This window comes from Pseudorca crassidens, chromosome 5 (assembly GCF_039906515.1).
Source record: "Pseudorca crassidens isolate mPseCra1 chromosome 5, mPseCra1.hap1, whole genome shotgun sequence".
NCBI classification, from domain to species: domain Eukaryota; kingdom Metazoa; phylum Chordata; class Mammalia; order Artiodactyla; family Delphinidae; genus Pseudorca; species Pseudorca crassidens.
This window is the reverse complement of record NC_090300.1, coordinates 28,097,287-28,123,091: the sequence shown is the minus strand read 5'-3', so window position 1 is coordinate 28,123,091 and position 25,805 is coordinate 28,097,287. Positions and strand designations below refer to the sequence as shown.

Below are 25,805 nucleotides of genomic sequence, written 5' to 3'. Positions count from 1 at the left end.
TAACTTATTCTTATAAACATGCTGATGAAAAGGCTAAAAGCAGACTGCTGTTAGAACAATAGGCAATGTCTAAAAATCTAAATGTTCAATAGTCACATAATGAAAAATTAACTCTGCTTTGAAGATATTCTGACGTCCATAAAAACAAAGTAGGCAGATGAGGGTGGGGATGGGGTTAAAGATAAAAAAGGATAAACCTCCAAATATATTGGGGTCAGGATTTAATGTAATGGCATCAGGGATAGCATACTCAATCAATGGCATTAGATCAAAGTTGACAATTTAGCTGTCATTCTGGAAATAAGTTAATTGGCACAGGCTCCAGAATTTGACTTTCATATACTGAGTTGAATTAAGTACCTTTAGAAAACTCAGATGGAATTACATAACGATTCTGACACTATAGGATAATGCCAGCAAGCATGTGGTCTGGATTTTATGTGTTTCACTTCATAAAAGAATTCACTGGGCACTCACTCCACTATCTTTTGAAATGAGAAACTCTTGATGTTAACCCATGAAGAGCAACGTAAATACTGGAAGAATTTATTCCTTTTCCCTTCAACACTGCCTGTCATTCTGGCAATGAAAAAAAATGATGTATTTGAGGACCCCCGGGACAGGAAAATTGATAAGAGCCCCCAACTTCTTTTCCATACACAACCGATCTTTTAAAGCTATTAACACAGGAGCTGGGCATTCAAAGACAGTTCATTTATCATCTAATAGCAGGCCAGGGTATCAGCCATTATGGTCATGTTCTGAAAAATGGGTCCTGAGTTCACCCACTATATAGCAGCTGAACAGCTGCTCCTTCCCAAAGTTTTAATCAGATTCCCAGAGCATTACATGCCCCAGGAATGCAGAGCCCACATAAAATCTGCAACAAGCCTGCCATGTAAATTCATTATGGAGCCCAAATAACATGAACAGATTATATTCTCCAGCCCAAGAGAGAGCTTTTAATTTAGACTAAAATTATGATCGCATACTGATTTGACCCCTTGTTCTCTGGAAAGGTTTTTCTTGGGAAAAAACTCAGAATTGATCACCTAAAATAAAAGGCATTTTCTTGGTTGTTCAGAATGAGAAGTCAAGCTTAAACACATTGGAAAGAAATATGCTTTAGGACAAAAAAAAATCTTAACCCAGAGCTCCTGAAATATAAAGTTTTGTCTTTTTTTGTTTAGATACACTTCCCTCTCTCTGACATGAGAGCCATAGCTTTCTACAGATTTTAAAAAGAAGTTTATGACCTCCTCTCCGAAAGTTTAATGTGTACTGTTTTAGATCTTGTAATGAACAGAAGCTAGTTTGGCAATGTTGGAAATCTTATCTCACGTGAAGCCAAAGCCATGATTGGTTCTTCTCATAGATGTCCCTGATACCTAGTTATGAACTATCCTCCATCACTAGGCCACTGTCTTGTGAATGTATGTCACTGGTCACAACACAGAGAAGGAGAGACAATCACTATTAATTCCCCTACCAGGTATTAAAGGACATTAAACAGAGACAAAGGCATTCATGTGTAGTGACAAAAGTGCAATGTATCAATCAGAAGAAGGACGGACTAGTCATAGAAGAATTGAGAATCACAGAATCAAACACTGCAACTGACCATCCCAGGTTTATCTAGTGGGGAGAGAGCAAGGTTTAGTTATCCTAACAAATGTAGAATAGTTTTAAATGTCTTAAACGTTGGTATGGATTTGGGGAGTGGTTGCCATTGCCTACCACTTCAAAATTCCAAGTTCTGTTGGGAAAAAAATACCTTTTGTGTGAAAGATGCAGATAAACATTTGATTCATCAATCTACCCTTCTTCTGTCCCCATGCAGAGCATACAACCCTTTGGATATTATTTGTCTTTATATGCAGGTCAGCGCACAGGAAATACTGCTTTTATCATGTGATCTTTGGGGTACTTGAAATCCCGGTGACAGTAATTTCCTGTGGTGAATTAATAAAGTGGATGCTGATTATGATTCAGCTTCCTAAGTAGCTTGACTACAGAAAGAAAACGAGCTGATCATGCTAGCATGGAGAGTCTGGTCCATGGGTCAGTAACTTCTTGGTGTTTATTATAGCAGCACCCTGGTGTCCACCTCTGCCTCATGCATACTTGGCTTAGTGCAAGTCATTCTCTTAGTACATGGCTGGTCATGCCAGGCCTAAACAAGAGAACATCACCAGGTTCTTCAGTGTAGAGAGAGAGCCAAAATTTCAAACAGGGGCCAAAATAAATAAGGCACTACTATGACTTGGTGACAATGTACATCAAAAGACAGAACTACCTCTTTCAACTCTCTCTCAAGACTGGCTTTTTGCCTAAAACATTAGCTCACAGTCATTTGTGCACATAAAGAACAACTTTTAAAAGAATCTCCATCACACAGCATATCAAGAACTGGTGTGGTAGAAAACGTCCCCTGCTTTCCACCCATGGAAGTAACCTCTTCTCAGGAATTGGCAAGAACTGAATAGATGAATTCCTAGTGTGGATCATAAATCTGACAGTAAGAGAACATGAAGAAATCAGAACAGAGAGTAAGCAAAAGTAGGAAGACAATGAGAAAGATGAAGGACAGCCTCCAGAGAGAACACGACGAGTCCCACACTTGAGACACTAGAGGTACAAAGGATACAGCCTATAATCTTCAACAGAAAAGTGGAGGGATCCCAGGGAAGATACTTTACCAGCTTCCTAATGTATAGAAATACCTCGTAGAGTTTGAAATTGTTAAAGACTATCTAAAGTTTCAGAGCAAGTATAAATTGATTGCAGCATTTCTAAACCAAACTGAAAAAGATTATTTGTTGTCAGACTCTTGCACCATTTTGAGAAACATTTCGATAAATACGGCTACTTGAGTGAAAATTGGATTGCTTTAAAACAGCTCTTTTGCTGTATCTCCACTTCTTCTGCATACCATCCATCATCTCTCAGTTCACTATCATTCAATGTTCACTATCTCTGAATATTGTAGTGGATAATATAGTGCTTGTTTCTTCCATAATTTACCCCTCCCCATTAATCATCATTATTGTCATCACAGTCATTGCTTATTAGATTTATGATTGTTTCACCAATATCTTTGCTCACCACTCCTCGTCTCCCAAGTCTTTGTGAGTTCAGTTTCTTATTTCTATAATTGATTATCTATGAGTGGTAAACTCTATTTACCTGAAAATGTCTTTATTTCATTCTTTCCCTTGAATAGCATTTTAGTTGAATTTAGAACCTCGTTTGTAGGTTATTTTCCCTCATAACTTTGTACATATTATTCTACTGTCCAAATTGTTTTCCACTGTAAGTAATTCATCTTTCCTCTCTGGTTAATTTTAAGATTTCCACTCTGTCTTTGATGATCTCATATTTCATTATAATATATTTGGCTGTGGGTTAGTTTTAATTTTTCCAGCTCTGGACATAATATGATGTTTCAGTTTTTCTCTTCAACTCTGGAAAATTATCATCCATTATCTCTTCAAATATTGCCACAGATTAATTCTGCTCTGCATTCTGGGTCATTTGCAAACTTTACTTCTGTTTAACCAGCTGCATTTAATAGGACATTTATCTCATCCGTTTAGTTTTTAATGTCGATATCTGCATTATTCTTTCCTAACTTGTTTTCTGTTCCTCCATTTATCTCTTTAGTCATTTTAATATGCTTATTTTATAACATATCTCAAGATTTTATAATTTTTGTTTAGTTCCTTAGGGTGCTTGTTCTTCTGATTTACTTTTATCTTCTGACTTTTCTTCACCGTGGAGTTATTTCCTTTTGTGGCTTGTAAATTTTTATTGTGAATTTACTTTCAGGAAGGGTTGTTTTTTTTTCTGTGGGATTTCCATGAGTCTGGGTTGAGATAGTATCACTTCAGAGAAGTTTAGCATATTTAGAAATAAGGAAAGGGAAATAATGCTGGGGCAGATGTTTCAATAGTCCTAAAATCTTTTAATCTTAATTCATTGGCTTGTATTTCCTACACACAACTTCCCAGGCCAGGGATTCTGATGCAAAATCCAGATAAATGACAAGTGTCCTCAACATTTTTTAAGGCTGATGGACAGAGTCTGTGACGGAGGGACCACTTTGAGAATCCAGGCTTTATTCAAAGAGCTTTGCTCAAGTTTATTATCATGAGTGAGGCTACAAGAGAAAGCGCTCTGATTTCCACATGGAAGTGGGACTCCAGCTCCAAAACCTCTGAGTTTATATCCTATACAAAATCATGTGGCTACTGACAGTGGTATCTTCCCACTCTTGCCTTGTACACCTGGGGAATTTCCTTTTCTCTCCTTCAAATTAATTCTACATTTAGCAAAGATTTTTTGCCTTTTTAGATAAAACTTTTTTTTTAACATCTTTATTGGAGTATAATTGTTCTACAATGGTGTGTTAGTTTCTGCTATATAACAAAGTGAATCAGCTATACATATACATATATCCCCATATCTCCTCCCTATTGCGTCTCCCTCCCACCCTCCCTATCCCTTCCTTCTAGGTGGTCACAAAGCACCGAGCTGATCTCCCTATGCTATGTGGCTGCTTCCCACTAGCTATCGATTTTACATTTGGTAGTGTACACATGTCCTAGAGAAATGGAAATAAAACAAAAATAGATAGATAAAGCATTTTTTAAAGTTTGTAAATGCATAGGGCCTATGTGCTTCATTTCAATTCATTATGTTCTGAACATTCCATTATTGTGAAATATGGTAGTTGTTGTTCTGGGATTAAACTTGACTTCCAATCACTTTCTTCTAATAAAAGATTCCATGCCACTGGCCACAAGGATGGGGATATCATTCAGATCTGGCTGATCACCATGTTTAATTTCCATAGAGTACTATGTGATTGGCCTAGAGGTGATCTTCTGATACAAGCAGAGCCAATAGGAGTCCTTCTCTATGGCTGATATGCAAATATTGGGAGAATTAAGTGTTATTTTGAACTCGAACAATATAAGCCTGGAGATGCCATAGGTCACTCTCTCCTACTTCGTAGTCATCTATCTGTGCAGTCATCTGTCTGTACTAGGAAAGAATGACACTAGCACTCAGAGGGAATCAGAGCCAAGAAAGAAAAAGAAAGAGTAGACAACGACATTTGAATCCTTAAATCCTGGCATGCCCAGAGTCAGCCCAACTCGTGTTAAATAGGCCAGTGAATTCGTTTTGCTTAAGCTAACTTGAATTGGGTTTCTGGCACTTACATCTGACTTATACACCAATAAATTAAAGTATAAATGGAATTGAGATAAGAAACCATCAATATGGATTTCTTTTTTATTCTTTTTTAAAAAATTTTAATTTATTTATTTATTAAGTTTATTTATTGATTTATTTATTTTTTGGCTGCGTTGGGTCTTCATTGCTGCGCACAGGCTTTTCCCTAGTTGTGGCGAACGGGGGCTACTCTTCATTGCCGTGCACGGTCTTCTCATTGCAGTGGCTTCCCTGTTGTGTAGCACAGGCTCTAGGCATGCGGGCTTCAGTAGTTGTGGCTCGTGGGCTCTAGAGCACAGGCTCAGTAGTTGTGGTGCATGGGCTTAGTTGCTCCGTAGCATGTGGGATCTTCCCTGAGCAGGGCTCGAACCTGTGTCCCCTGCATTGGCAGGCGGATTTTTAACCACTGAGCAACCGGGGAAGTCCCAATATGGATTTCTTTTATTTAGTTATTTTTGGCAGTTCAGTCTGTAGTGTGTGGTTTGAAATGAAGCAAAGCAAGTTCTGAGTTCCCGAGAAGCAGTGAGTAAACGTCAGATCTAATCTGAGAGGCAAGGGATTGGAGTCACAGGATAAAGTCAATGTCAATTCCCAGTAATCTGAACAGGGACATGAAAAGATAGGGTAGGGGAGATGCCAGAGTCATAGCCAGGAAACAGGAACCAGGGATCAGGAACAAGGAAAAGCAAACAAGGCCGCAGCAGCAGGCAGGGGTGTGGGCAGCAAACGCTGGGCGTTCTGAGCTATGCTGGAGGTCAGCTGAGCTTTGCCTCCCAGTAGCTTCTTAAAGATGCCAGGACGCTGTCCCATTCCTGCTAGGTGGTGCCACCTGGTGTCCAAAAAATGAAGTTGGCTTGGATTGACTGTTAGGGCAAGGAGTCCTTAAGCAGAAAGGACCATAATTCTTTTTTTTTTCCTAATTATGTATCCCAGCAGTATCTAGACAGGCATCAAAATAAATGTATTTTATGCTGATTATCAGTTTCCAAGGCAAATATCAAAGTGACTTACCCTCAGAAAGATGTGTCAAGATATAAGAAATTTGTTTTTAAGTTAAGCAGATTCATGAGAAATATTATACTTTCCAGTGGTAATAACAGTTTTGGTTCATTCTCATCAAAAGGAGACATCTCCTTATCACCTCTATGTTTACAGCTACGGGTAAAATGGGAGAAGTAGTGCTAGTGAGGATAACTAATAAGGCGTTTCATATATTTAGAAGAAGCAGTATGAAGAATATTAAACATCCATCCTCTGGAATGTATTTTAATGAGAGGATTAGTAAAATGTCCCCACCTGTGTTTGAAAGGTTGAGAAACTTCCAGATAATTAGCTGCATGTCATGGTGGATGGAGAAAAGTATGTCTTTCGTTCAAGGAGCTTGTAATCTACTTAGAGATGATGGTACCAAGAGAAATAATAGATTTCCTTAACGAAATATGTTCAGAACCAATCCCTACATAGCTATTTTCTGGGATAATTTATAGAGCAAGTTTTTGTTGCACATATTAAATCCTGCTTTAGCTATCATTTGCCTCGTTTCGGTGAGGAGCTGTTGAGAGTAGGGATGAGTGACTGTGCCCATCCATCTACATTACCAACGCTCAGCATAGAGTCTGGCACATACAGGTCCTCAGTACATTTTTGTCAAATGGCTGGATGACATCTCAAGGTTCCTGTTAGTCACATGGTACTTGGAGTCTCACAGCCATCCCATTAATTTCCATGTTAAATTTCCCTTAAGATGCATGGACTATAAGAAATGTGGTCTTTCAAAATGTCACTCACTCTTAAGTGCCAAGCATTCACCAGTATCACACTTGAAATGACATTTTCTAGTAAGAGCCTCTAAGCAGCATAATACTCTTATTTGAAATGAGAAAATGGTGTCCATTTCTCCATCTCTTTCAATAATCTATATTAAATTTCCTTGTAAGCATTTGCTTAACAGAAAATAAAGGCACCTAGTGCGTGTTTATTATCATCCAGGAGCCAGCTGTTTAATGAGGTTCTTATTTTATCTCTAAGAAAATCTGGAGGCATTTGTATACTGTGGAATTATTTTACAAGAAGATGTTTCAGTACAATACTGGCAATATTTCAGTTTCGCAGATAAATGGCTGAGAACAAATCATCATCCTCTTTCTCATCTTTCATGGGTAGAAAAAAATTTCAAACTTAAACCTCTGTAGAATCTGCATTTAAATGAAGATTGCCAATTATCAAGTATGTTAATGGGGGATTCTTTGGACCAGAGTCGATCATAAGTAGTTTAATCTATTTCCAATACATATATACAAGTAAACAGAAGAAATTAAAAATCACCTGTGATCCCACCTAACACTCTGATTTTGTATATAAATAATAATGTGTTCTAATTATACACCCACATGCCTACACACACATGAATTTGGCTGTGATTTTTTTAAACCAAAATAGATCTTAGAGTATACAACATTTAACATTTTTCCTATTTTCTTAAAAAATATATTGTGAGTATCTTTTAACATCAACACTCCTTTTCTATCATTTTTCAAATGTCTGCGTAGGATTTCATGATCTTAATATATTATAATTTACTCAACCAACTAGTAACATTTATGGTTTTATTTCTTCCGATGGCTGCCCCATGACTCTAAATAATATGTATATACTTCCATTTCTTGATTTATCAACTCCACACATATATATTGATTTCTTACTGTGAGAGATGTGACATTTTAGGTAACTTAGCCCTGCCTTTCTCTCTCTCCTCCTCCAATTAACTTCCACAAGTAGTATCAATTTTGGTTGTGAGTACCTGTATAACTTTAAGTAATATACTTCAACCTCTAGTTCTTTAGACAGTGTACCTTAACTAAGTGGTTCATTCTTAATGGGGGAAATCACATGTAAAAATGGTTATTCTCTCTATTCCTTGGATCATAAAATGCCATATTTATGAAGGAATGCTTCACTAGAAGCAGGTCTATCTTTAGTCATAACAATGAAACCAGAGAGATCTGTGTAAGTACAATGAAAGATACTGATATATGTGACTATATAAATTATAATAAGTATATATATTTATAAGCATAGATTATGTAGATTATATAGATTATAGAGCCTTTCCAAATATATTGCTTTATTTATTGCCCAGAATAATTTTGTAATGTATACAGAACAACTATTCTTACATATTATAGGTAAGGAAACAAGCATGAAGAGTTTATGGCCATTTGAAGTCACTGTCGTGGTCTTTTAGGTTCTGTTCTGTTTTGTTTTGGTTCTGACCAGCATCCACTTTTCCTTTTCTGTGGCAGTATTACTCTGAGCAAGAATCCCATCTTTCCCCAGTCTCAGTTCACGTGCTTCCAAGTAAAACCAATTACTGCCCTGAATTTATGAACAATGTGACTTAGACCTGAGACAGTAAAGGAAGCACATTTCCCTGGCCACAAGTGGGTCTGGAACAGCGTCAGAATCTATAAGGTGTACTAAGATTGATGTTGGGAATAATGGGACAAAGATTCTTGCTCTAACCTCCTGAAGAAAGAGGCAGCCCTGGGACTCGCTGGCAACTATCTAGTGACCGGGTGAGGGAGATAACCCTGAAGAAGCTGAGCGAGGTGAGAGTTCAGCTCATTTCACTGGATCCTTTCCTGAGCCATTTCTATTCCTGCTGTTCAGTTACATCAGCCAACACAGACTCCCCTTGTGTTGACTCCAGTTTGGGTGGATTTCATGTCAACTGTAATAATTGTACAGTTAATTCGTGACAATCCTGACACCACCACTTTTGACTTCAACCTAGGGCTCTTTCTACCCTACCATGGTGCCTCTGAAAGTAATGTCTTTGTTCAGGATTCAAAAACACACACATTTCAAGATGTCTTCATTGTATCTTTTGCCTTCCTTCACAGTCTATTACACAATCTTTAGAAGTGCAAATCCATCCCATGGAATTCATTCATGAACCAATACACATACATATTTGGGTATGACATTCCCCATATACTTGAAATAATAGCATGGATCAGAGAAAAGCTAATTTCAAAACTTTTTCGTTAAATAAAGTTACTTTTATCTTAAGATAATTCTGGATCATTTTAAGCCTTAGGGACACCACCCACCACATGCCGCTGTGTACAAGAGTTATGGTCATCAAATTCAATGATAAATTAGTTGTCTGAAATTCAGAGCACATTTAACCTAAGAAAAAGTATTATAATTAGTTCGCTTCTTAGATTAGCACAGAAAAGCTGATTTAATCTAAAATGTGGCTAAATTACTTTGTATTCGAATGAGGAATACTAGAGCACATTACTGCCAAAAAACTAACAATAAAACTTTTTTAAATACTAAGAGGATGGTTCTTAAGCAAGGAGATTTGCTTGTAGAAGATGGAAAGACAAATGAAAGTGTGTGGCTATTCCAAAGAGGCTCCGGAGTCACTGCCAAGGCCATAGGGGCTGATGATTTAGGTCATTTACTGTACTTGATTTCACATCAAAATGTGTCTTTTCCTTTCCATGGTACAATAAAAGCTCTACCTCTATTCTTGAACTTCAAAACCACACGAAGATGGAACTGAGAAAGGGAAAATACAAAGGAGGTTTTCATTTTAATATACGTTTCAAGTGCAAAGTCTCCATCTTCAGAAAGTTACTATCTAGAAAAGCAAATATACGTGTAAAGCCAAGATTTCATGGCTGAGCTAGCAAGGAATCCGTGGGGGCACATACGGAGGTGGAGGAGGGACTTTAGCATGTGAGCTAGTGGTTCCCAGACGAGGAGACTGAGGTACATGGTGAAAGACTTGATGGGGCAGAAGCAGGACCTGGGAAGAGAGAGCTTTGCGCCTGTGAAGAAAGGCATGAGGCTACAAGCCAGAGAGATGTGTCTGGCTACTATGTGAAGTTAGAGTGAAGGAAGAGAAGAATGGAGAGACAAATGTTTGAACTCCTGGTCTGAAAGTCATGGAAAACTGTTAAATAGGGTTCTTCCATAGGAACTAGAAGATAGTTGGAAGATAGTTGGGGATGCAGCATTAAAGGAGAGGGAATGTGTGTGTAAGTAGATGTATAAAAAGAGATTGACACGTCGCACAGGGAGATCAGCTCTGTGCTTTGTGACCACCTAGAGGGGTGGGATAGGGAGGGTGGGAGGGAGACATAAGAGGGAGGAGATATATGCATACGTATAGCTGATTCACTTTGTTATACAGCAGAGCTAACACAACAATGTAAAACAATTATACTCCAATAAAGATGTTAAAAAAAAAAAGATTGTCATACATGCTGCAAACTAAGTTTAAGAAGCAAGTGAGAAAAGTGAAGAGTAAAACACATGGAGGATTGTGTAAGGTGAAAGAAGAAGTGGTCAACAGACGGCACAGGGGGACAGAGAGCTAGACCCAGGGTAACCTAGTTACAGGAGGCCCTCCGTATTCGCGGGTTCCTCATCGAACAATCCGAGGTTTAGTTAGTTGACTCAGCAGACATGGGGCCCACGGATAGAGAGGGCTGACTGTACTACGCCATTTCATATAAGGGACTTGAGCACCTGTGGATTTTGGTATCCACAGGGGGCCTGGAACCCATTCCCTGTGGATACAGAGGGACAGCTGTACATTAACGCTAAGTAGAGCTCCTGGAAGAGGCTCGTGGAGTCCAAATGCACCAGGTGGAAGAACGAGCTTGCAGGTTTGAATGTGTGGAAGTTTCCGTGTCAAGTATTCCTAATTTAGAATTATCTTTATTTTAAAGTTGAAACTCACTGGGGTCACTCTGCACAATACCTGAAATGCCAAAGCTGGGAAGCACAAGATTTCAGCTAGACTGGCAAGTGTCTGGTGCCTAGAAAGGAAAGGATCTTGCCATGGTGGGAAACACATTTTATTAAGACATGCAACGCACAGATAGGGGAGTAGAAGAGGCGCTACCAGTAATAACCACATACTGACCTGGGGAGATCTTAAACGGACTGTTTCAAATGCCCCCCAGGCTTGTGCTCAACAGTGTCAACATTCATCCTTGGAGTCTGCATTTTGAATGGAAAACTACTGTGCACGGTAGTGCTGAAAGTAGAAAGGCCAAACCTTTCCTTGGCTGTAGCTGCATGATTCTTTCCCAAGGCTCATTTGTGCTTTAGTCGTTTTGCTTTGCTTGGCCTTTTTACAACATGGCAGCTCAGGAAGTGAAGATGAGGGACTCAGCAGATTTTTAAAAATTTTTCCTCCAAATGTTCCTTTAATACTAGTATATCTTGGACAAAGATCCTTGATGTTTTAATTAATTGTTCTTGGTGTTTCTTTAAAAGCATCCTTTGGCATTTGTGAATCTGCCATGGCTTTTGCTCTTAATTTGCACTCACTGGTATTTTCCTTTAATGCAGGAGAGGCACTTCTCAGTAGCCAGGTAAAATATAAGTTTTTTTTGGAGACTCTTTCTTGAAAGTTGCTGAATTCAGTGGTAACTTTAGGGTGGCAGCCTTAAGAAATGTCAGCTGGCAGAAAAAAAGAATAGTGCTGCCCTGTTGTTTCCTACTCCCCTCTGGGCGATCTGACTTTTAAAAATCCTTTGTTACTTTGCAATACATTTTCAAATGCATTTGAAGTAATTAAAACCCTGAATTGAATCTTGTTGTCACATTTAATTATTAGATAGCTACATTCCTCTAGGGTATCTGACTGCTGCCCAAAATGTTGGTCTTAATCTAAAACCAAGAAGAGACCTCTGACATAGTGAAAGCCACCAAAGTGTCATTTATTAAATATAAATGGTAAGCATCTAAAGGGGAAAAGATGAAAGGAAAATTACATTAACTCTTAGCAGACAAAGCTGCATCATTTTGACTTGTCACATGATGATTTTAAAATGTGTGTGTTTCTATAATGTGTTACATTTGCACTGATAAATAAAGAATATTCTGACTCTCAACGTCTATCTCCAATTTGCCAAAATTAGTATAAATACAACGGTTTCTATTAGTCTATTATCTGGAAAGTGACTTAAGGAAAAAAATTAAATGATATTGATTTGAAATGAAGAAAGCTTATTTATGTGCATTTTAGGAAGCCTAAGTGAATCAGCTAAATACATACACCGAGAAAAAAAATGTTACCCTTTGAGTAGTATCTTGTAATAAGCTGGAAACATGAAGCTTATTAAGGTGTTAGAAATTAAGCGGCTAATGAAATGTTCCTACTCTTGGCGCTCTTCTGTGATAGTAATTCCTTAAAAGTTAGAAATTGACTGTATCTCTATGACATAACAGAAAAGACACTCTTAAAGCCACTAGGAGTTATCACCAAGTAGAAGCATATTTTACATGGTCAAAGAAGCACAGGCCAAGTTCTGGTACTTACTATGTAAGGACTATGGCAACTGCATCATTCAACACACTCTCCCCAAACAAGAGTGTGTACAGGTCGGGGTCGACATGCAGTTCATGGAAAATGGCCAACACCGTCACTAGGGAAGACACACAGATACGCAGAGTTAGCTGGGACGTAGCCAGGGACTTGTCCTTGGTTGTGGTCACCTGTATAAAGCACTCATTAAATGTTCATCTTCTCAAATCCATCACTATACACGCACCGAACCTTTAATCAAAAAACGATCTGACTGTTCACTTCCCTGCTTAGAGATTTCTCTGGGCTCGCTCCTCCCTGCTTACAAGAGAAAGTCTGAGCTCCTTGGTACGAGTCTTCTATAATCTTCATGCTCTTTACCTTCCAGTGTCTCTTCCTGCACCACTCCCACCCCCTAACCACCCTTTGCTGCCTCCCTCAAGCCACAAGGAACTTGCCATAATTTCCCAAACTCGTGTCATTTTTTAATTACCCTGGCATTTTGATTCACTTTACCAGAGCAGCTATTTGTTTCCCATCTAAGTGCTACTGTTCCCCTCCTTCCTTAAATACATAAACACAGACACACACAGACACACACACATGCACACACACACACACACACTTCTTGCTCCCCAAAAAAACCAAACCAAACCAAAACAAAAAACCTTTATTCAATCTTTAAAAGCCTTTCAAATTTCCCCTCCACCCCCTGATCCCTCAGCAAAGACCTGGGTCACTCCTGTTTGATGCATGAACGACTAAGTGAATGAATGAATGAATGTTGTTGCAGCGACTTATTCCTGTGAAGGGAGAGGTAGTCGGCACCTGGCTCTCATTCTCTCGAGATCACACTCATCTATAAAGATGGACTCAATGTTCCTGAAAGCAAGACCTAAGGATTCATTTTTGGCAGCCTGCTGCATGGCTACTATATACCTCATATCTGTATGGAGCCTTTGGGAGTACACCAGGGCAGTAAATAATCACACACTGATTAGCTGTGGTCATCAAAACTATTCAGTGTCTTGATACTTGAAGCAGTCATGCAAAGTGTGAACAGCAATCATTAGGAAAATGATCCATTGAGTTGATTGCCAAAGGGGAAAAGAGGGTGGTTGAAAATGACACTGATGGTAAATTTTTAAGGCAGAGTGGGCATTTTCATTTCTGCTCTTTCTTTTCCTATTTCATGGGCCGTGAGGTTAGTAACTGTGTTGTATAAAAGAGTGCTGGGGGGAGAAAAAGCTGAGTTGGACTGTTTTGTAAGTAGAATCAAGAAGTTTGGCACTTGTCCTGCTATAATGGAAGGGTTTTAGTCAGACAATGACACAATCTGATTTAAACTTTGGAAATTAAGTTCAGGCAGCAGGGCAGAGGGCAGAATGGACGTGTGGCTAGAAGCTTTCCCAAATGTTCTGGCAAGAGATGAGTTGTACCAAGACAGGAAGAGTCCTAGATTCAGTCTCCTAAATTCTTGCACATCCTGCTCTGCCCTGAACATCCACCACCCTGGGTTCTGATAGGTCAGTGACCACCGTGCTTTGTACTTTACTTACTCGTTGGTTCTCATCTTCCCTCTGTGTCACTAGCCCTTAGCACGGTGCTAGAATATAGTAAGCCTTTAGTGAGTGAATGAATAAAAGATAACGTCAGGGAGGATAGAGCAGAGGTGACAATACCCACAAGATATTTGGGATGGAGAATTGGTGGGTCTTGGTGCTTGAGAGAGAGCAAGGAGTGCTCTTGGTTTCAACCCTGGGCAGTTGGTAGATGGGCTGCATAAGAGAAATTAGTTTGTAGACAGGGGCATTTTGTAAGTTTGGTTTTTGACATGTTGACTTAAATAGCCAGGTAGAATTTCCAAAGGAGATTTCAATAAGAAAGCTGGAAATAAAAGGCTGTAAGCCGAGTTGGACAGAGTTAAAGCAGAAGAAAGATTTTAAGTGTTATAAGCATGTAGATGGAACATAAAGCCACAGGAGTGGCTGAGATTGCCTGGGCAAAGTATATAGAAAGAGAAGAGAGTTCATGAGAGATCCTTGGGGAACACTTACAGCTAAGGGGTACGTGGAGAAAAAAAGGCATGAAACATACGCGTGGGATATTTGCCAAACCTGACCCTAAGCATGAACAAGTTGGCTGAAAACCATATTCATCATGCATAGAGTTTTATTTACTAAAAATTATCCTAGGGAAAGGAGAATTGAATTCAACAACTAGCTCTGAGGTAAAGAGACAACAGATATAAAATGTCATGAATTGGCATGACAATTAGCCGGCTCCCATTTTACTAGGCATAGAGTCAATTTCATTATTCTAGCTGAGTAGATCCTTAATCACGACAGGCAGAACGGCAGAGATGTCCTCTCTACTAGCATGTAGCTGTTCACATTTGCCACCACCCTTAGCCTTTGCAGGCGGTCGTAGGAGGGGCTAACAATTACCTCTGCTAAGTAACCTCTGTCTACTGCTAGGATAGTCAAGACCCTGCATCTAATCAAAACAAAGAGACTTCCATTGGGGGTTTTAATTAGCAACATTTTCCTTTTGCTAGGTTTTTGTGGAATAAAAGTAATTTTTAAATTAGAAAATTCTATCATGGAAGCTCTATTGAATATTGGATGTTGTTTTATTGTGATTGTTGATTTTCCAAGCTTTGAAGATGACTCCCAGACACACAGGTTTCCTAGGCTCACAAATAGGGATGTAAGGCCCAGGGTTTCTTTCCCCACATCCCCAGTTATGAAGTCCACCCTGGGCTGGGATGGACTCTGCACTTTTCCAGTGAGAGCTCTGGGCCTTAGAAGGGAAAGGCTCTTAGTTGAATATCCAGTTTTGTTCAAAACTGTTCTGACATTCCCACAATTCCTTTTTTTTTTTTTTTTTTTTGTGGTACGCGGGCCTCTCACTGTTGTGGCCTCTCCCATTGCGGAGCACAGGCTCTGGACGCGCAGGCTCAGTGGCCATGGCTCACGGGCCCAGCCGCTCTGCGGCATGTGGGATCTGCACGGACCAGGGCACGAACCAGTGTCCCCTGCATCGGCAGGCGGACTCTCAACCACTGCACCACCAGGGAAGCCCCCACAATTCCTTTTGCACAAAGAACTGAACTCCACTTCATAAACGTTATCCCACACAAGAGAGAAAGCTATTACTCTGTGCATTCCTATTTACCCTGTGAAGAAATGGAACGGCTTGGAAACAGAGCCAGGCAGTGTGTCCTACAAGAGGAAGTATTTGCTAGGACCACAAATGAGTTGAATAGGTGAGTCAGGAAATTAGCCGCCCACTCTCGCTGCTAAGCTTAGAGCTTTTAAAAGACACATTTAATTAGCTCGTTGGCAGGGCTCAATCTCACACACAATGTCCAAGACTCTGTGTCACCTTCCCAGGAGGGAGTCTCTTGGAACAGCTGTGGACATGCTCACACAAGCTCTGCCCACGTGTTGCTGGGTTTGTAAGGACAGCCTAGATCCGAGGCTGGGCTGAAAAGCAATGCATAGTTAGATAAGCCTTCTTGTGACAGTATGAGGAGAACATTCTAGACCCCATGTGGATAAGAAGGGGAGAAGACACAATCCAATTTCTTAAGCCTCTGATTTTATCAGGGGATTCAGTCATATTTGCCTTTGTCATGCTGTAGTTGCACCCATCGCTTAGTGATGGGTTGGAAGCTCCGCTTGGGGCTCAGGACCCCTCCCTCCCCAACACATCCTCTTTCTACTTGACTTTTTAGCTGGAGAAATATCCGCTTTGTCTCCCAAATTGGTAGTAAGGAATACAAGCACACATAACTTTATGCCCAAACACACATACACACACACACACACACATAACTACCCCCAGGTAAGAGCAGTGGATGGTTGAGAAATGTCACTGACTCACTGGAGATATCTGAGAAAATAGTTTCAGAAATCAAACAGCGAGGGGTCTTGGGGGAATGAATGAGGCAGTGGAGTGGACGGCACTTCTGAGAAGCTGGTGATCAAGTGAAGCCTATGGAGCAGAAAGCCAAGAGAGGCTTTCTCTTCAATTTCTAAATTACAGGTTGAGCAGAATAAGCGGATAAAGAAGTTGAAGAGAGAGGAAAAAGAGGGGAACCCCTTTAAAGCATTGAAACTATTATTGTCTCATCTCAAGTGTAAAAACCATACCTGGAGATAAAAATTCAGATAATGACTGGCTGACCCCATCAGTACCTCGATGTGTTGACTCTTAAATGATGTTTTGCTTTTTTTCTTTTTTTACTGCTAGCTTTTGAACTAACCTCTTTCCTAATGCTCTTTCAGTCACTTTTTTTTTTTTTTTTTTTTTTGCGGTACACAGGCCTCTCACCGCTGTGGCCTCTCCCCTTGTGGAGCGCAGGCTCCGGACACACAGGCTCAGCCGCCATGGCCCACAGGCCCAGCCGCTCCGCGGCATGCGGGATCCCCCCAGACCGGGGCACGAACCCGCGTCCCCTGCATCGGCAGGCGGACTCCCAACCACTGCGCCACCAGGGAAGCCCTCTTTCAGTCACTTTTAAGTCTTCAGGGTGATTTAGTGACAGTCCCTTCCCTAGACTCTCCATTAGCAGCTCTCTGACCCATATTTTCTTGGTGTTTTACAAGGAATTTAAATTTCAAATGATATGGGTCTATGGACAACATCACACCATAGTTCCTACCCCTGTTGCTCTAAGTCATCACTGAGCCTTGTCAAAATGCTGGCTTTCCCTGGAGAGTGCTCTCTGTGGTTTTCTGTGCAAATCAGTATGTGTGACACTTGTCCCTGACACATGGAGAATCAAAAGTGTCTCTGGCCTGTGCAGCTGAACCATGTCAAGCCTGACAGGTGGAGAACCCTGGTAGTCTCATAAATAAGGTAGCATTTTTGCATTTCCACAAGTGATTATTGGGGAAATGTGGGATTTCTTGTTACTCATGTGATTCCTATAGAAGAAATTCTCCTGTAACTCTTCCCACTTTTCTGAAATATTATACAGAGTGAGATTTCAAGGAGAGGCTTCCAAAAAAGTTGAGGTATCCTAGTACAGGCTCGAATACTGGAATTATTTTGAGCCTAAACCTTCTCAGTGAAGCCTTGGCAGCAGAATCAGTGCATGTACTGGTTTGGCCGGTCAAGCTTTGCTAATCATATCCTAGAATTACAACTAGAAAACCTAACCCTTCTGAAATAAGTCAGAGAAACTATGCCAGATCTAGAAAGCTAACCACTAGATTTACTTCTTTGAGGTTATTCTAAATCAGAAGGTACACAAATCATCATGGATGATTTAACCCTAAAACGCTGCAATTTTATTTTGGCCATCAATAGGATATGTTATTTTGGTACCGAGTTAGGAGTGGAGAAAGTACCATAGGCAAGCACACTATTGAAGCCCTCTTCACCAGGGATCCTTGGGAGAAACAAGCCCTAATATCCCAAGGCAATGGTTTCAAAGTATGGTCCAGGGTCCTTTGGGAGTTCCTGAGACCTATCCAGGAAGATTCCCCAAGGTCAAAACCATTTTCAGATTAATAGGACAATGTCACTTGAGTTTTTCCTTCTTATTATGTCATCTGTGTACAGTGGAATTTTCCAGAAGCTATATGATGTGTGCGAGTGCAACTGAATGCAGAAGCAGATGTGAGAATCCAGCTGTCTTCTACTACACCACATATTAAGGAGATTTGAAAAGATGTAGAACAATGTCCCTCTTCTCAGTAAATTTTTTTGTTTTGGAAATAAATTTATTTTTATAAAAATATGTCATTTAGCTTATAAATGGTTTATGATGGCTATTTTAAATAGATCGATGAAAATATGTTAAAAAATTTAAAGTTCTAACATGGTAAGAATTGATAGATGTAACACCCATAAACAAAAAGCTCCTTGAGGTCTTTCCTAATTTTGAAGAATTGTAAAGTGGTTGTGACACCAAAAAGTTTGAGAACCATTGTCCAAAGACACTTGTTGTACGTAATGAATTAATTTACATCCTCTGCACTCAGAATGATACTGGCTAAGCATCGTCTTTGAGAGAAATGAGAAAATAGTTGCTCAAATCATTTTCTGTAGAATTTAGCTCTCTTGGATTCCTGTTGAGAAAGCCACCCTAGACCTTAATATCTTTTGCCACACTATAACCAGCTGGCATATAGGTAGAGGATTTCTAAAACTCCCACATGAGGAAAATTATTCTTTTCATATTAATTCCACTGGCACATTTCTGGAATCACAGTTCTGTCGTGAGTGTTTCTGTTTGTTTAAGTCCGTTTTTGGAATGTAAGTGCTTTGTGGACAGAGATTATTTCTTCAATATATGAATAATAAAAACACTGACAATCCTACATCCTTTCCTCGACTTCGAACATGGCTGAATGTTATTCCAGAAGAATCTACTTCCTCTTTTGCTTTAAAACCAGGAGTACAGTCCTTAGCAGTTACTGAGAATATAAAAAGGTAATCAGAAGATCACAAGGTTTGGTATTAAGAAAAAAAAGATATTTAAAGATTAGGAAGGGAGAAACCTGAGAATAAATACAGGGGTCGGGGGGATGTTTCCCAGATTCCATATTTGGGAACTTATGGGCTGAAATCTGTTGGCACTTTAGCTGGTGCTTTAAAAAATTTTCCCAAAGGTACCTGCAACAGAAATATTCTAAACTTAACATTAGCACGGGACATAAACATTTAAAATAAGGCCCAGTTTTCTCACCAATGGGGTTTAATGAGCCATGGTGCAGTTTAATGGGGAATCTCTGCAGTATGCTCAATATCTGAGTGAAGATGACTCACCCTGTCATCAACAAGCGTTCTCCAATCAGGATTACGACAAGCATTTTGCCATTTTAAAAATGAACACAGTAGGCAAGCGTTTGCCTACAAATCATGAAATAAATTCAGAGAAAAGCTCAGTGGAGCCATAAGGCAGACAAAGCTTGGATGGGTCATCAATGGAAGGTAAAAATATCACGGTGACCCATGAAAAGTAACAATTGTAGGAAAAAAGATGGTAGTGTTAGTCATGATCCTAAGATAAGTGGATTTCACAAATAAATTTTTCTCTTGCTACAAAAAGATATGAAACAAGCAGGTATCTTATACCATCATTGCCCAATCTGTGGATCAAGACCCTGAGGGACATTACAGAAAGGTGTCAAAGTAGAGGGTGCATATTCCTGCTTTCTAAGCAGTTTAGACAAGCTGCTAAGGGTGAACAAGAGTAATATCGAGACGAGTCCACACTGGGTCTATGTGAGAGAGAGGGGAAAAGGGACAGGAGGAGAGGGATCATACCACGTGTCCAATCATTCATGTCATCACTCTGTGAGGTAGCCTGGATAATGCCTGCCCTCCCCACCCCCACCACCAAAGATGTCCATGCACTAACCCCTGGAACCTGTGCATATATAACCTTACATGGCAAAAGGGATTTTGCAGATGTAATTAAGGTTCCCTTAAAATGGGCAGATTATGTTGGATTATTCAGGTGGGTCCAACCTAATCACACAGGCTCTTAAAAGCAGAGAAATTTCTTTGCCTGGTCAGAGATGCAGTTGAAGGCAAGGCAGAAGAGAGACTGCAAAAAAGAGGGAGTCAGGAAGATTCCAAGGGTGCAAAGGATTGAACACTCCATTGCTAACTCTGAGATGTAGGGACTCACTTGCAAGGGCCAGAGGGAGATCTCTAGAAGCCAAGGTATTCCCAGCTTTCAGCCAGCAAGGAAACAGGAACCTCAGCCCTATAACTGCAAGGAACTGGATTCTACCAACAAACAGAATGACCCTGAGAGAGGATTCTTCCTAGAGCTTCCCTGTAAGAGCCCTACTAGCCAACACCTTGATTTTGGCCTTGTGAAACCTGGAGTAGAGACCCCAGTTGAGCCAACCTGGACTACTGACCTATAGAACTATAAAATAATAAATTTGTGTTGTCTTAAGCTGCAACATTTCTGGTAATTTGTTATAGCAGCCCTAGCAAACGAATACACTCTGCTACCCTCTCACCATAGGAACTACAAAATGGCTAAACTTCCAGGCATTTGATTTTTCAATATATGAGTTACTGAGTGGGGATGTAGCTAGAACGGCCCTTCAGTCCTCCCGGCCCCTACCCCACCATGGGTAGAAACGAAGTCACTTAGACAAATCTTTTAGCTCATGCTTAGCAAGGGAAAACCTGGACCGATGAGAAGGCTGTGGGTTTGAAAATCTTTGTGCGTATGGGGCCCTCTGTGCTAATTAATTACCCATGCGAGTCACCCTTGGTACGATCATCACACACAACAGATCACTCGTTTACTCAGAATGTATTACTTTATAGCTCATCAGATCACTTTATTTTCCAGTGTTTATTTTATATGACCTACACTGTGAAGAATTGGTGCTGAAGTGGGAATGATGACTTCCAAACCAGGGTGGAAAGTTAACACAACTGGGTAAGCCAAGTCTAAAGCGAGCAAGCCAAAAGTCATAAAGCAGCTCTCAGGATAATTTTTATTTTTCTTCTTTGAACTTTGTTTTGTATTTTATAATTTTTTTTACAATAAGCATGCACTATTTTTAGAATAAGAAAGGTAAAAATCATCTTAAAAACTGGCCAAACTTAATAAGGAGATACAGCATGGAACCCGGAGTCTCTTCCCACGGCCCAGGATGCCATATGTGAGGACCCCTCACCTCCTCCCTTTCTCTCAGAACTTCCTCCCTGGGCTTCCAGATTGTTGAGCCCTCTGTGTGACATGACACTGTGGACACTTCTTGTCTTTCCAAGTGCTCTCCTTTGTGCTGGGGATACAAGCTTCACCTAATTTCCCTTCAACCCCTCTTGTCTCTTTTTCTCTCTCTCCTGGGTAAACTCAAGCAGATGCTGCCCAGGAACTCCTCCTCGGTTCCCTTCTCACTCGACCAGCTCTCCCTGAGCAATCTCATCCACACTAAGTGATCTCAATCTCCAGCCCATCTCTTCCTCTCCCTCAGCTACAGACTCCCGTATCTAGCCACTGCCAAGACAACTCCACCTGGAGTTCTTCTACTGGAACAAATACTTGTTAAGCATCACTGTGTGCCTGGCACTGGGCATGGATGTGCTATAGATTCCCTATCCCCCAACCAGCCTTTGTCAATCGGCTGCTCTTGCCCTTGAACTACCAATCTCAAGGAATGGCATCATCACCTACCCAGAAACACTTTGTTTGTGTTAAAAAATGTGACTTATCTTATTTACAATGGAAAAATCTCTGGCATTATAGGATATAATTTCAAGAGACAAGCCACACTTTGCAGTTCAGTGGTTTACAAGGTCAGTCAAGGAAAGAAAAAGAAACCAGTTCAAGAGGTGCTATATTACATCAGATACTGCAGTGTGAACTAGCTTTGTCATCTCTGAAATTTTAGTCCTCTACAGTAATCCTTTCTGGATTGGAAAATAATATAAGCGGGCAGAAGTTCAGGTGCAGGTAAATGTTTTTTCTTATGTGAAAGCAGTATTAAAAAACAAACAAACAAACAAAAACACCTCCCAAAAAACAGCCTGCAAGCATTTTTACTTTTCTTTAAATTGGTCCCCTTGGATAAAATGTTGGTCATCACTGGTATCGGTTATTCATCTATATATTTGTTGATGCCTTTGATCATTTTGGCAAGCAACAGGCAGTTAATTCTGTTGACCTAATGAGTGAACAAATGAATGAAACTTGAAGGTCATGCGCCATATGGCTAACTCCTTGAAGATCAGACCGGCTCCTGCCTCTCTTGTGTCCTCCCATTGTGGTCAATGACTTCTTTGCCCACTCACTGACCTGATAGCACTTGTTATAAAAAGCTGTTTTTGTTTCAGTTCAAAATAATACATTGAACACTACAATGTGTTTTTTTTATAGTACCCAGGTAAAAGGTCAGTCCCTGTCCTTTCTTGGCTGTGTTCTAGAAGGAGGGAAACCACTTTTCAAGGAATCCTAACCCCAGGAGCCTCTGAGAGGCTTCGTAGAGCAAAGGCACTCAACCCAGGCTGCTACTTGGGGTGCTCTCCTGGCTCCTTAGGCATCTCACCCTTCAGGAGGTGCTCATTTTCAGGTTGTGCAAGTGCTGACGCTGCATTTATGTGACTCTGAGAGTGAGTGCTGCCTTCAGTGTGACTCAGTAGTTGCCTCATTGCCCCATGGTTTTGACCTCAGTCAGTCAAGCCAAACCCTAAAGGGAGCCAGAGGGTGCTCTTGTTCAAGGAAACACTCTCCAAGAAATTTCTGAATCCAATTTCCCCCCATATGCAATATCTTCTTTAACACATAATTGGAAAGTGTGGGCTGGACACTGACTTTCAAAACTTCTGTTCTGCAGGTCTGTCTTTGAGCGCTGCTGAGAATGAACTGCTTTCGTTTAAGCAGAGCCATTCTGTTCCCCAAAGCAGTGAGCCAGAGAGGTCTGTCAGCCACAGCTGTTTCCCAGCTGTCCACGGAGCTGTTGAATTGCTTCAAATGGTTTTTCAGTGTATTCTTGAAACTCCATCCTCAGAACACCTGGAGTCTTGCTTTATCCACTCTCAATATCCCGGGCATTTATATAGTTGGTTGTCACCCACTATCTTTTCTAATTCTGTTCTGTGGAGCTGACTTTCCATAACTAGGCTTCCAATTGCTGAAGCAAGACCTTTGCACCAAGACCTTGCTATTCACAACTCTGTTCTGAGGTAGACATCATGGTTGGGAACTTGACTCTGACGTCAAACCAACCTCTGTTCGGATCCCAGCTACAATGCAAATGAACTTGGTGATCTTGAGCCAGTTACTTAACCTCACTAAGCTTTCAGTAAGCTTCACTGGCAAAAGGGAGATAAAAATATTCCCTCCCTCGTAGGTTTTTGGAGAATGATTAAGTGGGATAATTTATGTAAAGTGTCTGGCATATTGTATTTCAGTAAATGGTGGTTACCATTAATGCTATTATTCATGTCATCAAAACCATCAGAGGGTTTGTCCATTATAAAATGGAATGACACCTTCTACTTGTGTGTTTCCCCTTTGATACTCAAAAATGCCTTCAAGAGACGTAAATAGATATTATCAAGCAGAGAAGTGACGAAAACTCTTCTCTGCCTCCTTCCATTTCTCACAAATTACCCCTTGAATTTCTGCATTTGGAAAGAACACCTACTCCTACCCAACGTACATTTACTTTCTCTTTCTGAGTCTCAAGGTCCCTGTCTAAAAAAGAGATTGAGAGAGCTTGTCTTTAAGGTCCTTCCAAAACTAAAATTCTATGGCTCTCAGACCTAAACTCCAAACTGTAGACTCTGGGTGTGGAGAGTGCATATTTTCCTAATTATGCCGATGGAGCCTGGGTGGGAACTGAGATCAGGGGTTGCAGAGCAACAGGTGCATAATAGTGTCAAAGACAAATGATCATGAGCTTGACTCTTCTGCATAAGTGAGGAGAGAGCTGTTATAATAGCAAGAGTGTGTGCTCTCGATTTGACCCTGGCCCCCAGAATTATCAAGCCAGGACACCCCCAAAGGGAGTCTGAGCCTAGGAAGATCTTGCTAGTATTGAGCAGGTCATGCCATCTGTGGCCTGAATGGGGATTTTTTTTAAAAACCTACTCATACGGCCATCTCTTATAGGAGAGAAACATGGTTTGTGGTTCCTCCAACTGACATGTTGTCTTCTTCAATCAAGCAAAATACTGTCTTGAAGGAGGTCCTATGCCTTCCCAGGACCCTCTTCTCACCAGAGTGATACAAGAGTTCATGGGGCCCTTCCTCCGAGCTCACAAAGCTGCCTGACTACCTCTGTCTCATCTTTTAAACCTACTGCCAGTTGTCATATTTATATCCCCCTTTAGACTGGAGTTTCCTGAGGGCAGGATCAGTATTTTGCTTCTCACTCCCTCCCTCAGTCACTCCTTTAATACCTAGTGCATAGCAGGTGCCGAATAAATGTTTGTTAAATGAAATCAACAATAAAGTGAGAACTTGACTATTAGGTTTCATTTTGTGCTAAGCCTAATGGGCACATCACTGTTCTATAATATTTTGAGAAATAACAGTGGTGTAGGACAAAGAATGTTGGATACACTTTGTCTCCCATCTCTGCCACTTATGACCCTTGCAGACTTAAATAAACCACTTAAGTATTTATAATCTTAAGTTTCTTAAAATGGAGATAATTGACTGGCTGTGGTGATGATCAAATTATATGATATATGTGTACACACTTAGTTAATTGTTGTTATCACTAAATGGTATACTCTCCAGGTAGAAAAATTCAGATGGAGGTTTTCGTTTGCTACCAATTGGTGGCTTTGGGTTCTAAATTTTGACTTAATAGACTCTTTGATGGTTAGAATAAGGACATTACTGATTTTAGAGCTGGCTGCACGTTAGCTGAAGTCAATAATACACTTTGATCATACAGATGTTAATGTCTTACAGAAAACATAGTCTAATCATCTAAGAAAATAGAAGTCCTGGCTTTTGTGTCAATCTTTCATGGACTTACTATAAAATCTTAAGAAAAACCCAACATTTTTCTGTGCCTCAATTATTTCATCTAAGAAATGGATCCTCTCTACCCAAGAAAACTACATGAAAGTAATTGAAATACTGCGAGTGGAAGCTATTTCAGTTCACTGAAAGAGATACATAATATAAATTCAACCTGTTCTTTTTATTTCTGGGTAAGTTAGCTCAAGAAAAGAATCTGGGTTTATATGATGGTGTTTTATAGACCTGGGTTTATGTAGAGACTTTTAAACTGATGCTATCCCAGTGTGTTTAACATGGAATTGGACAGACACACAAAAATGCAACCGAATACTATTAAATGACACTGTGTACAGGTTTGAAGCACAGATTGCCTCGTAAAAATGGCTGGTCTGTCTGCAGTCTCTAGAAGCCTGCTACCTTCTATGGGAAGTACGCTGGTCTAATATCCTCTGACTTCCTCGGAGGTTTAATTTTTTTCTACCTAGAATTCAATGAAAACATATGAAAAGACCCCGAATGATCCCTCACTGCTTGCCTTCTTCCACAGCAATACTAATACAGTACTTCTCTACCAAATATTACACAATAGAAGTAGAGTCACCCAAGTTTCTCTACAGATAACTAGGCAAATGATTTAGGGACATAACCTTATGCTGTAGGTGAGCTTTTTTTTTTTTTTTTTTTGAATATGGGAATAAAACCATCTCAATCTCTTCCTATGCTGCTTAAGAGATATTAAATGAATGTTGTCTTTGTTCTCAAAGC

The 25,805-nt window shown here is 40.2% G+C and overlaps 1 protein-coding gene across 13 annotated transcripts in view; it reads right to left on the bottom strand.

Moving 5' to 3' along the window:
• The window catches only part of SLC9A9 (solute carrier family 9 member A9), a 660,636-nt gene that overhangs the window by 339,607 nt on the left and 295,224 nt on the right, over positions 1-25,805 (bottom strand). For all 13 annotated transcript variants that reach the window (XR_010943485.1, XR_010943486.1, XR_010943487.1 and 10 more), the window contains one exon: positions 12,587-12,692. Coding sequence is in view for 10 of the 13 variants with exons in the window: in XM_067737585.1 (XP_067593686.1) it covers positions 12,587-12,692 (106 nt within the window). In the remaining 3 variants the exon portion in view is untranslated. The remainder of the gene's footprint in view (positions 1-12,586; positions 12,693-25,805) is intronic.